The 14014-nt window shown below is 35.7% G+C and overlaps 1 protein-coding gene across 2 annotated transcripts in view; it reads left to right on the forward strand.

Moving 5' to 3' along the window:
• Positions 1–7274, forward strand: part of NUP37 (nucleoporin 37) — a 43394-nt gene extending 36120 nt beyond the window's left edge. For both annotated transcript variants that reach the window (XM_008056495.2, XM_008056496.1), the window contains exons 7-10: positions 4068–4249; positions 4703–4753; positions 6409–6502; positions 7011–7274. In XM_008056495.2, the coding sequence (XP_008054686.1) occupies positions 4068–4249; positions 4703–4753; positions 6409–6502; positions 7011–7124 (441 nt within the window). In that variant the 3' untranslated portion in view covers positions 7125–7274. The remainder of the gene's footprint in view (positions 1–4067; positions 4250–4702; positions 4754–6408; positions 6503–7010) is intronic.
• Positions 7275–14014: the final 6740 nt, after the last annotated feature.

The raw sequence follows: 14014 nt of genomic DNA on the forward strand, positions 1-14014 counted from the left end.
CACATAGAGGAGAAAAATCAATGACTTTTTTCGCCTCAGAGACACTAATTGGCACAGATGCACTTGGATTAGCATAGAAATCTGTATTTTAAAAGTTTCTGTGTGATTGTTAAGTTTTATTTGACAACCATCATCTATAAATGGCATTTATTCAGAGTACACTTTTCCTGACCTTTGGTAGATTACGGTATAAAAACTGATGTTCAAACAATCTAGTAGAAGTATACAGTTTAGACAAAAAGTCACATCTACACTTGTGAGCCATAATGTATAAGCAGAAAGCATTTGTGGCAAACTTATCTTAACTACAGTAATGTTCAGTTCCTGTTCAAGGTAGAGCTTTCTAAAATATTAAAACCACACTATGAGTTATTATCAGTTGCCCTTATTGCTTATTTCATGGGGAAGATAGAAGCCATTCAACAAGAGTTTCATTTGCCAATTTCTTCTCTTGGACATCACTATGTGCGTTGTATCTTTTTCTAGAATCTGAGAAGTTACCACGTACATCTTTTTTAGCTGTTCTCTAGAGCTCATGCTAGCTCCTTAGTCGCTCTGCTTTCATAGCTCTCTAATGTCTTCATGCTTTTTCTCTACTGACTTTTTTCTGCACAATAAGATAAATTTTGATTAATCATAGCAAACACATAGGGCTTACATATGCCAGGCCCATTGTCAGCATTCCATGTATATTAGCTCATTTAGTACTTATGGCAACCTTATGAGATAGGTACTGTGATCATTCCCATTTTACAGATAAGGAAGCCAAGACTTAGAGAAGTTAAATAAATTACCCAAGGTCACATAGCTAGTAAGTGGGAGAATTGACGTTTGATCCCAGGTGGCCTGGCTCCATAGTTCTTGTTCTTAACAATTACATTCTTCTACCTCTTCTTTAATGTTTACTATCTTTTTGACAGCTTTTATTTCTAAATATTTAAACCCATCAGCTATATCTTTTAACTTCAGTCCCTCTCTCCCCATCCTTTAGTCTAACTCTTTAGTCTCCACTACTCTCTCAGAAGGTACCAGTGACATTTTCAACATAACCCATTGAGTGGTCTTTTCCTTCATTCTTAATCTCAAGGCAGTTTCTTACACTGTTGATCACCTTCTTCTTGAAATCCTGCTCACTTGATTTTTAAAGCTGCATTGTCTGAGTCCTCTTGAGCAACTTTGCACATATCTTTGCTTTATCTTTTTACTCTGCCAGCTTTTCTTTCACCATATATTTGTGAATTGCTTCAAGGTTTAATTCTCACTTACACTGTATCCTTTATTGTAATGGAGGTCAAAGAATGAATAAGGTCTTTGCCCTTAAGTTATATTCTGACTTATAAGAAAGAAAAGCATGTAAATACAGCCATATAAAATTAAGTTTTAGAATAAAAAAATTTATTAAGTAGAATTAGACATAAGCATTCACAGGAGCTAATCCCCAGACTTTATATAAATGTGTCCTTGACCCCTGGGATTTCATAGAAATGTGTTGAAGGCCTCTTGGCTCTTTCATCAGTAGAATTATATACTCTGTATATGTGTGTAGAGTTAAATTATTCATATTAAATCTATATATATTCTTTCTGAATCCAGGTTGTAAATTTTGTTTTATGCCTACATTTCCCCTAGAGCAGTGAGTCTACTTGAATCATAATCATGGATTTGACCAGGATGTGAATATTACCACATTTAACTACAGTAGATTGCTTTTTAAAAGCTATGACCTAAATAAGACACAAAAACATTTACTACAACTTCTATATATTAATGCTTCGTTTGCTACTGTTATTTCAGATCCCTTTTTTCCACATGCTTTAAATAATTTCTGTTTTTCTGCCATATATCATTAAAATTCCATACTACCCCATCTCCTTTTTTATAGTCCTTCTATGACTTCAGAATGTTTGGAAGTCCTTATTCTAAATCAACATAAGCTCAAAATCCTAAAATCATCATTAATTCCTTCTTCCCTACACACAAATTATTTCAGGTCTTAATTTTTCCTTCATTGTCACCAGGAATTTAAGGCTGCAATAGACTTTGATTGAGCCATGGCACCGATCTAGCTTGGACAACAGAGCAAGACTCATCTTTTAAAAAAAGAAGTATGACCAAAGACTGGCAGGAGAAACATAACTCTGTATTTTCACTAGGGGCAATGCCTTAGCATTTGGTAATTCAGTGTTTGTAGCACCTTTACAACTCCAAATTACCAAGGATAATGAGAATTGACTCTCTCTATCTATATAAATTAGATGCTCTGTAAAGGACTCTTAAGTGAATAATAGAATGACTGCCAAAATCCCTGAGCCAGAAATGACCTGTCTTGTTAGAAATAGTAGCAATATTGTTAAACATAATAATGTTTTCTGTGCCCCGTGTTTCTGTGTTTAGTCATATAGTAACTTTCTGAATCTGATATAATTATCTCCCATTTTATAGAATAAGAAAAAAGCAAACTTCAGGTCACTCAACAGATTAAGTGACAGAGCCCAGGATTTTTTATGCCAAGTCTTACATTCTTGCCCATCTCCCACTATTACTTTATACCTACAGCAATGTTTTCAACCTAATATAATCAAAATTAAAAGAACAGTCTTTAAAAGTAAGAACTTTACAGAAGAAGTAGAAAACTTTTCAAAGCATTTTGTCCAAGCGTCAACTACTCATGCAATCAAATATTTGCAACAGTCTCTACCTCTCATCTCCCACAAATGAGTGTCCTAATGTCATACATTCTTGGGTCTAAGAAACAAATTTTTTTCACATTTTATTATCTGTAAAATTGGGATTTATGTTATAATTAATTTGAACATTTATAAAGTATTTCATAGGTAGATTAATTTATTGAACATCATAAATCACTGGTATCTTAGACCAAAAGAAATACTGAAGTAAATTGTAAGTACTATTTTTTGAGTGATTACTATGTATCAAATATTGTATTGTATTGAATACTTTACATACATTACTCATGTAATCATCACAATAACCCTGTAGCTATTCTTGAGATTTTTTTGTTAGTATGTTAGAGACAAGGTATTGCTCTTTCACCCAGGCTGGACTACAGGTTCATGCCACCCTGCATGTAGAGACAGAGTCTCACTAGGTGCCTAGGCTGTTCTTGAACTCCTGGCCTCCAGTGATCTTTTCACCTCAGCCTCCAAAGCTCTGGGATTACAGGCAGAAGCCACTGTGCCCAGCCCCAATAACTATTATCCTCACATTCCCGTTTTAGAAATGAGGAAGCTGCCAGTTACATGGCATAAACATTCAGCTTTTAAATAAAGGAAGCAGCCTTGCTACCCAGGCCTGTCTATGCTCTATGACTATGCCATGCTGCCTCCCATCCTGGTAGCAAACTTAAATTTCATAAGGATGTGTAACACATAAATATGTATCTCTCTTGAGAGATACATACTTAACTATCATTTCTAGACAAAGCAACCAATGTAATTTAAAGATAACTTTTCCCATAACGAATCTTTAGGTTGATCTCTTCTTCCTACTTACTTAAAATTGCACTGACTCTTCTTCAGTCTGTCTTTTGCCTGTTCTAAGTTGTTGTTTTTAATATTTGTAGAGAATTTTATATAGATCTGCTCTTATTTCCTTTACATTTGAGCTTCCATTTATAATACAGGTTGAGTATCCGTTACCCAAAATGCTTGGTATCAGAAGCGTTTCAGATTTTGGATATTGGGGGATTTGGAAATATTTGCATATATACAATGAGATATATTGGCAATAGAACCCAAGTCTAAACACAGAATTCATTTATATGTCATATATTCTTTGTACACATGACCTGAAGATAATTGTATATACTATTTTGAATAATTCTGAACAAAGTTTGTGTGAAGTACTTAAATGTGGAATTTTTCCCTTGTGGCATGTTGCACTCAAAAAGTTTCAGATTTTGGAGCATTTTGAATTTCGATTAATATTGATGTTCAACTTATAAATGCAAATGTTTACATCTTATTGTATGGCAGTGAATCTCTGCTTACTTCAGGTTTCACTAGAGAGATAAGTAGTTGAATTCCTTTTATTTTTCTGTCTTACAGCTGATGGTTGCAGAGAAGAATGGAACAATCCGGTTTTATGATCTTTTGGCCCAACAGGCTATTTTGTCTCTTGAGTCAGAACAGGTGCCATTAATGTCCGCACATTGGTGCTTAAAAAATACCTTCAAAGTTGGAGCTGTTGCAGGAAATGATTGGTTAATTTGGGATGTTACTCGGTCCAGGTACTTCCTTTGTATATTTGTCTATTGCTTACCACAAAAATTAGTAACTATTGCTAAATGATCCACAACTGGGCCATCCTTTTATACCTGGGCCACACTGTAGAGCAAAAATACGTCTGTCCTATAGAAGGGCCAGAACTATGGATTTTTACATAACATGATCTTGCTATGCAGATTTACTTTGGGAGTAACCCAGAAAGGACATTGCAGGGGAGAACATCTTTAATCTGAGCAATGTTTACTTATGTTGAAGGATGGTACCCTGCAGTGGTTCTGAGTCATGTCTTTATCATATTTCATCTGTTTTAACTGAGTGCTTATTTGGAATTTTGTTCCAGTTTAAGTCTATTGGACATTCTGTCCTTAAAGAGAAAATACCTTTGAAACCTAAATTTAAATTTATCTACTTGAGTCTAGCACATAATTCATAAAATGCAAAATGTTACCTTTTAGTTATCCTCAAGTTAAGAGGCCTGTTCACACAGATCGAGCCTGCTTATTCAGGTAATGTACCATTTTTGTTGGAGTTATAATTTGATTTTTTGCCTTTATGTCATGCCACCACTGGAATGCTTTCCCAATCTCTTTCACCCTAACCCCACCACTGGATTTTTTTTCTGATTGTCTTCTAAGTGGTTATTTTGTTTTCCTGGCTAAGTCTTTGCTTTTGTCAAAGACAAATTTCTATCTAGTCAAGGAGTTGGTGTGTTTTCCAAATATTTTCTTTCCAAAAAAAAATTTTTTTGAGCCAGGGTCTTACTCTGTCACCCAGGTTGGAGCATAGTGGTATGATCACAGCTCATCGCAGCCTCAACCTCTTGGGCTCAGATGATCTTCCTGCCTCAGCCTCCCAAGTAGCTGGGACTAAAGGCGTGCACCATCATACTCAACTAATTTTTTTTTTTTTTTTTTTTTTTTGAGATGAGGTCTCACTATTATGCCTGGGCTCAAGCGATCCTCCTGCTTCGGCCTCCCAAATTACTGAGATTACAGGCATGAGCCACCACAAAAATGTAACACACAAAAAAGCACATTGCCACTCTACCAGTACCACCCTAATGACTTGGTGCATATTGTGTGCTTCCTTATTGTTCTGTGCTGATAAAGATGTAAATATAGAGGGACCCGTGTTTATGTATATAAACGCCATTGTGCTTTAAATGAAAACATGATAGATAGTATATATCTGTGACTTGTTTTTTCTTTTTGCTTAAATTAACATACATGTCTGTTTTCTTTTTCATTTACCTTTCATAATATTCCATTGTACAGTGTGGTCATAAAGCTGCTTTCTGCTCTAAGTCACAGCAAAACAAAATAACAGACTGAAACAAGTAGAATTTTGATTATATGCCATATATCAGCAAATATAAACTATCCCCCCAGTGAAACTGTAGAACTTGGGGGTGCCATTATTAAGAATAAAATATATTCAGCTAAATGTAAGAATGCCACAGATTTTAAGGTGCATCCTGACTTCAGAGATGTTAGCCAATACACATTTTTAAATCAGTGAAGTACAGTATGTAAGAAGTCTGGAGGAGGCAGTCTCAGGGTTCCTTTGGCAGCTCATCAGTGTCATCCAGAGCTCAGAGCTCAGCCATTCTCGACAGCACAGCTTTGGGCTTGTAGCTTCATGGTCACAAGATGGCTACCAGTTTTAGGCATTGTAGTCTCATGCCAAATTGTCTAAAGTAAAAGGATAAGAAGGAACATTCTCCTTTTATCGAGGATGGTGATGACTGCCTTAAACTAATTGTGTCTCATCTCCTGGGGTTGGATACACTGTGCCCTGATCAAAATTATGGTTTCACTTAATTTTGTATCTGTCTGATGCCTTGTTTGTGTCTCCCACCTTACTGTTAGCCTTTTGGTTCTAAGAAAGGGACTGTGTTAATGTTGTATAACTTTGGAACTTAATGAAGTGACCCACAATAAGTATTTATTAAATATTCATAGAATGAGAAAATATTTTTCACTAACTGACCTGGAATTCTCAACCTAATCGTAAAGCTATATTAACAAGTGTAGGACTATAAAATTATTACTATTGTGAAAAAAAATCCTGTTTCAGAAAAGTTTGTGGTTATGTGTAAGATACTCTACTTATTCTTATGCTATCTTGTGGTTATCTATAAGATACTTTACTTATTTCTTAGGTGGTCCACAATTAATGAAAACTTGTTTGCAACCACTGGTTATCCTGGCAAAATGGCAAGCCAGTTTCACATTCATCATTTAGGACATCCTCAGGTAATATAGAAATGCTTTGTGGCATATATGTCTTTCTTCTTTGTATTTTGACTTCTTCACCCACAGTCCCCAAATGTGTAATTCGTAACTAAAGATATTTATGTCTGTTATCTGCTTAAATTGAAAGAGGTGTTTTTTTAGATGTTTGAATAACCCTTGTCAGCAGATTTTTTTTTGCCAGTATTCATGTAAGAAGCTTTTTATTTCTTCTGTTGCTTTTATGTTTTCTTTATTTAAACATAAATTTTAATTTTGCTTGCTTGCTTGTTGTAGACTACAAAAATGTTTGGATCTGGCCTGTACCAGTTAGTCATGGATGGATTGTACCCGTCCTTCCAGCCAGCTCTAAATAAATAATGTGTATGTCACCTCTGAGGGAGCATATTTTAGTTATGCTTCTGTTATAATCCAAGATAATTGATGAATGCATTTCACATTTTTGAGCATCATTTTTATTTATTAACTATGGGAATTTGTCATGCTTCTTTAATTTTTCTCACATTTCCAGCCTGTTCTCACTGGTTCTGTAGCTGTTGGATCTGGCCTTTCCTGGCATCGAACACTCCCCCTGTGTGCAGTTGGAGGAGACCACAAACTGTTATTCTGGGTGACAGAAATGTAAAATAAATTTTGTCTGTATCTTAAATTCATAAGTTTCATATTTTTAGTACATATTTTGTAGGATTTTCTATTTTTATAACAAATATACTGTAAACTCTAGAATTATCTCAGTGGCTTTATTAAATAAAATGTTGATAGTTTGAAAAATTAACTTTCTACTCTGTTCTGTGTGTTCATTTATTTTAAATCATTTTGTAAGACTATATAATAGACTCTGCAGCTTAGCTCCAGAGAAGAGATGACTAGAGAAAAATAATGCTTTTGATTTTACAAAGTATTATTCAAAGCGTATCCTATCTTCTATACTTTGAGTATATGCTGTTTTCCTAATTCTCAGGGACATAAACTTTACAAAAGGAGAAGAAAATCTCTCTGGGCACACTGGAATTAGTTGAATGTAGATATGTGTATACATTTTTGTTAGCAATTTTTATGTGTAAAGATACCATAACTTGCTCAATAATTATAAAGGATTTTACTCAATTTAATAAAAATGGTTTGCAATTTCTTAAAAATGTAACTGTGTTACTCAACCCTGTTTACTATGTGCAGATTCCTTTGGACTAGATGTTTCAACCCTTGTAGAACATCTAGTGTGTGGGATAAAGCTTATCTTGAAAAGTGATTTATGGTTTATACCTCTAACAGCCTTCCCCTTCTATGGATTCTCACCATGTTTTACCAAGAAACATAAATGTGTCTGAGATAGCCCCTTCTGGCCCTTGAACTGTGTTCACCTTCTCAAAAATCATTAAAATCATTATGTAAGGCAGCCTTATCATGTTCTTATGACATATGATATGGTCAGAAGAGTATAAGATTATGGTTCTGCTTGTCAGTTGGTTATAAAATTAAATACCTTTCTACAAACCATCCATTCTTGCAAGTTAAGGCCCTCTCTTAAGCTTCATTTCGTCTTGTAGGATGTGGATAGAAATGATTGTTTCATGGGGTTGCTATGATAATTAAAATACCTAGCATATATCTGCCACACAATTCAGAGATTTGTAGATATTGTCTGTGTAGTTCTTGTAGGGATTTATTCTTAATAGTGCCAATACGTATATTTTACTCAAGTTACATATTCATAAGTTTCGTAAAATAATTAATTTATGGAATCTAGAAAATTACCTGGGACATTTTTCTAGCCCTTAAGAATAATTTTTAAAAAAATAAAATTCAGTGAAATTTTGTAATCACGTAGATGTTTGGGTTCAGCTGCTACATGCTGAAGTACAGATGAGAAATTGCATAACAATATTCAAGTCAGTTATTTCATACAGTAAAATATTATTACCAAATAATATAAATTGTTTTCTTTACCCCTTCATGAGCAGATTGAACTAGCAAAGAACAGGGAATTTTGATATGCTTCTCTTTAACAGTATTTGTGATGGGACAAAGATTTCTAAAAGCATCAGGATAAACCAAAGGGACACAGTATCAATAGTGCCTCTTAAAAGAATGTGTCATATCAAGATACGTCCCAAAATAAAGGAGATGATCCCCCAGGCCAATGTATTTGGAAATTGCTGTCTTATACTTAGAAAAATTGACGTGGGAAGTAGGTGGGTTATATTTAGCGATGGAGACTGGGGAGATGAGTATGTTGGGCTTGGGTATATAGGAAATGGATTCTCTGGATAAGGGCTTATTCAAAATATAAAAATTGATGAAATTACCCAATAGAATTGCTGTCTGTTACTAGAGGAAACTGTCTTGGGAAAAGGCAACTCATAGTGATATAAATGCAGTTATTCTAAAAAGTCAGGAAGCGTTATCCTCAAAGAGGAGGAAATGGTGGTTCTATTTGTGAATTAATATTTTAACTATAAGGAGAGTCATTCTTAAGAAGTGAGAAGGTTGCCTTTATCTCTTAGTTTCAGGAGTGAAATGCACTTTGTGCTGCATAAGCATTGAGGACTCTAACCTCTTTTTTGTTTTGTTAGATCTTAAATTCAGACCATTTTCCAATTTATACTTTCTTGTTAAACTTTATTGTGCTCAATTACTTTGAAATGGTATCAGATACTTTTTTTCTTAGCAAACCTTGTTTTTTGAAATATGTTTTAATTAGAACTTATACAATAGGAAATGTTTGTGAAGCATTAGTTATTTATTGGTCATCACTTCTAATTCCTGATAAATAATATAAGATCTGATACCATGTGCATATGTCCCCATTTTAGTTTTTCCATGTTTGTTTATAAATATATTTAAGAGAGTTTTCTTCCATTGAAATGAAATTTTCTTCAGGATTGCTTCACTTAGCAAACATAGAGAAAAAAATTGTACTTATGTTCTAAAACTTGTATTATTTAAGACTGTTGAAGCAAAAGTCAGGATATCACAAATCTGCAAGATGTCAGAGCTAAATCTCCTCTTTCAAAATGATGAGATCGTAAGTCCCATTTCATTTTTATGATTTGGCTTGTACATTGTGAATATTTCAATGTCTCTCACATGCCAAAACACAAAATCACACACCCAAGCGCTCCAGTTTGTTTCTTACTTTGGTAATTTGTGACTACATACTGACACTGACCTAGAAATGTTTCTGTTGCTGTTTTAAATCTCATGTCAGTGGAGAAGAAATTGAAATCTGGTTTGCACATTTGTGTCTGGTTTTTTGTAATTGTCCTAAATCTGACATTGTCTCAGAAATGTTGATTGGGAAGTTATGAGACAATATTGTGCCCAAGACTAATTTAATGGTTCTTAGGAGAGAACTATTTTCCATGTTTTTCTATAGCTTAAAAATTAAACTCAATTTAATCCAGCTTCATACCAAACCAGTAGTAAGTAGCCTTAACTCTGAAACCAAATAAAATTTGCCAAGTAAAAATGGTCATTATTATGATCTGTTCCTCATGAGAGCTTGGTCAAATCCTCAGAAGCAGCATTCTGTTCCAGTATATCTTTATCAAACTGTCTGTGTGCTCAATAACAGGGACAGGAGAGAACACTCTGTTTTTTTAATCTTAACACCTTGCTGATGCAAAAACATTTAACAGGCATATGAAAAGAATTTCAAAACAGCTAACATGCGTTTCAAATTATGCATTTAAAGAAATAATATTCTTCAATGAATTTTTGTTTAACTTATGTCTTTGCTATATGGCAGTTTGCCTTTTCAGTTAATTTTTAACAGGACACTCTGCCTTGGTACTTGTAACATTTATTGTAAGTTTATAAAATCCACATGAATGATGGTAAATCCACCAGTTTTCTCAGTCTTTACAAAAATTTAATTTAAAGACGTATGAAATGTGCATTTCTACCGCCCACATTTATAATGCTGCATTGAGCTGAGTTTCTATTTCTTTGTAGTAAAAGACAAGAAAGTTGCTGGTATCTTTGTTTCTAATGATGGTTGAATACAAAAACTTATCTTTCTTATAAATACAGCTGGTGTCTTATCATTAAGAAAAATCCAGATGAGATTAGACTTTGGCCAAAATTCAGGTTAATCTTTGCAACCATCTCAAGAGCTTTCCAATACTGTTTTAGGAAATCTCTATTTTTATACAGACACTATATAAAGGAATCTCTATTTTTCAGACACTGTATAAAGGAATACAACTAACCTCTAAAGTAAGCCAAAGGCAACTAGTAAATTATACCACAGTGATAAAGAAGGTGGAAATTGTCGAAACAAATAAGTTCATTTTAGTTTATTTTTACTTAGACTATACCCATAAGAAATGACTTTCTCAGTTGACATTAAATTTAAATCAGACTAATGTACATTAATTGTTAATGAACTTTTTTCTGTCAGCTTTTCTTAATTTAATGTTTCCTTGGCTAATTGCTAGTTCTTCCAATAATACTAATGAAAATTAGGTGTTTATTACAGATAGAATAACTCATATATTTTATTGTAATTATTGTGTAATAGCTCATTTTGGTTTCCAGCCTACAACAAAAAAATTTTTTCCATTAAGATTTAGACTCAAGCCGGGCTCTGTGGCTCAGCCTGTAATCCCACGCCTTTGGGAGGCTGAGGTGAGTGGATTGCCTGAGTCCGCGGGTTCGAGACCCGCCTGGGCAGGCGAAACCTCATCTCTACAATAAATCAAAAAGTTAGCCGGGCGTGATAGCGCGTGCCTGTAGTTCCAGCTACTCGGAAGGCTGAGGCGGAAGGATCGCCGGAGCCCAGCGGGTCGAGGCTGCGGTGGCCGGGAGCGGCCACTGCACTCCAGTCTGGGCGACAGTGAGACTCCAACTCAGAAAAAAAAGATTTAGACTCAGATTTTAAATACTTGCCAAATGTTCTGTAGAGCTGATTCTCCCTAGAGTTGGACACTAGTGGCTCAAGCTGTGTTATGAACAGCAAACACATTTTTCTCCAAATTGCCTGTTCCAAGAGAATATCTGTGGGAGTCTCTTCACCTGAAATCTGTAGAGTTCTAATATTAGTATTAGATTTATCTAATAAGATTTTCCCAGCACTTGACTTTGAGCAAGTACAGGACTTGGTCATTAACACAGATGCTTCAGAGGTTTCATCCCATCCTGGCCTTAACTCACAAACACATGAAACCCCAAGCCTGTGGAGCAATTCTGGAATTCTCTCAGTGTTTGTTTACCTGTTTCTTTCTCCATCATTCCACCTGCCTGCTACAATAACTAAGGTGTGTTTGCATGTAGAGATAATCTTCATAAAACTCTGGCTTATGGCTTTCCAGTGTACTGATGGCAAGTACCTGGAAGAGTACAGAATTATTACAACCATTTCTCAAAATTATATTCATGTTCCCACTGTCAAAAGCCTCTCTTCTTAGAAGCCATGACCAGACAGCACCAGAATCAATCCGCTCACATAGTTGACTTCGGGTGTCCTGCCAAGTGCCACTTGCTCCTCAAAACACCGTAACAGGTAGGAGGGACATGACCCTGCCATGAACTCTTTACTCCCATTCAGAGATAGGGCTTTTGGAGCTCTCATTCAGAAATCGTGAGGCCGCCATTGCCTTGCTAGACTCTGGTGTGGCCATATGCTCTTTGAGCTATGGCCATCACCATGTTTCCTGGCTTTGCCCCCCACTCCCCTTTCTTGGGGAGATGAATCTTCTCTTTCTCTACTTTACTTTTTAAATAAACTCTATTTTCTGATCTAAAAAAATAAATCTTGAGAGGGTGGAAAGTTCCCAGATACATAGAGCTGTGTCTGCGATCTTGATATCTACAATTTGACTTCAGGTTTGTCTCTGGAGTTTGGCAAGCCAGAATATGTTACCCTTTCTCTCCTATGTGATATATAGGAGGCAAGACTTTCTAATGCAGGATGTATACTGTTACAGGAAAACTAATAGAACCTAGCCTAGAAAATAAAAGGGAGAAAAATACTATCTTTGAAGGAAAGTTGGGAATTTTCAGATGAATTTCCCGATATAGCCCACCCATTTCCATTCATTAATCCCATTTTAAATCTCTCCCAATGATCTATATGTATTTGCACAATGAATATTAGCTATCTGGCCACCATCACCTTGGGTTCCTCAAGTGGTTTTTATGTTAAGGACTTCTCATACTGGAAGAAAACACTGAACCACTCTGCTAGATTGACTGGCTTGGAACGTCCAACCCAGTCATTTTCTAAAAGGCTCTAACATCATTTTGGACTCTAGAAAAAAAGTATCAGGAAGAAGTGTTGATGTTGAACTTCCAGAGTAGTTTTAAGTGATTTTATGTGGTTGTGATTCAAAATAACCTGACCACTTTAAGTCCAGATGTTGAGTCAAGGGAGGTTAACTAGAAGCAGCTGATGGTAGCATCATTTGCTGCTTTTGAAAATAAATGGAGTGGGTGATTCTGTGAAGACAGCAAAGTGTTGTCGAAGGTGTGCAAAGCTAAACAAAGACTCATGACTGAGGTTCACCTCATTTCTACTGCACCAAAGGGGGAAAAAGTCTGACTTAGTGAAGTCAAGATAAAATACCATAGCTCTATGAAAATGGTAATTGTTACTCCTAAGAGGAGTGACTGTGGGTGACATTTTTCCCTCCTTCGAATTTTGCCTTCCACATTTTCCATGATAAATATTTCACTTTTATAATAAAACCTTCAAAATAGGCAGATAATAACTCTACCACGTTCATGGCTCTGTCATAGCTTTAAGGGAATATAAAGAAATGAAAACTGGCCTCTGACCTCAAATGATAAGACGGTGACAGTACCCATGGTCACAAAAAGATAACGGTAGCATGTGCGAGGTATGAGCGGTTCAAACAAGGAGTGTCATAAGGAGTAAAAGAAGTAAAGTGGCTTCAGGATCCTCTTCTAAGGCAGGGAAGGTAAAAAGACATTTGAGGAATGGTGAGACCACCCCCATTTCTGCCCTCCCCCTCTCTTGCATAGCCAGGCAGCTACTCTTGCCCCTCAGACCACTTCTGGAATTTATGAGACCCAGACTCAGGAATGAAATGCCTTGCTAAACCAGAGGTATTAAGTGAAAGTACACATTCTGAAAGGTGAGTTTTTTGCACAGTCGTTGCTCACTGCAACCCTGAAATTCTTAGCTCAAGACTCAAGGGAGCCTCCTGAGAGCACAAGAAAGACAGATTTTTTCCCAACCCCCTCAGAGAAAGGATAATTATTAAGTTGTTTGCCATTTTACTAGACTCCCTGACTATAAATATCTTTAGGTCTCTTGAGCTCTCTAGAGAAGAATCTAGTCTCCTGCCTAGAAGATATAAGTTTACAACCCAATTTTCTGTAAAGTTAGGGAAGCCAAAACAATTAAAAGGTGCAGCCTGAGACTGAACTCGGAACACAATTGAAGTAACTTGGCTAGAATTTCATCACCAATCTCAGCAGACAATTCGTATCACTCCTAAAGGATAGAATTGGAGAGAGAATACGGATGGAGAACATTTAGTTTCATTTCCC

This window comes from Carlito syrichta, unplaced genomic scaffold (assembly GCF_000164805.1).
Source record: "Carlito syrichta isolate Samal-C Ts95f unplaced genomic scaffold, Tarsius_syrichta-2.0.1 Scaffold302384, whole genome shotgun sequence".
NCBI classification, from domain to species: Eukaryota; Metazoa; Chordata; class Mammalia; order Primates; family Tarsiidae; genus Carlito; species Carlito syrichta.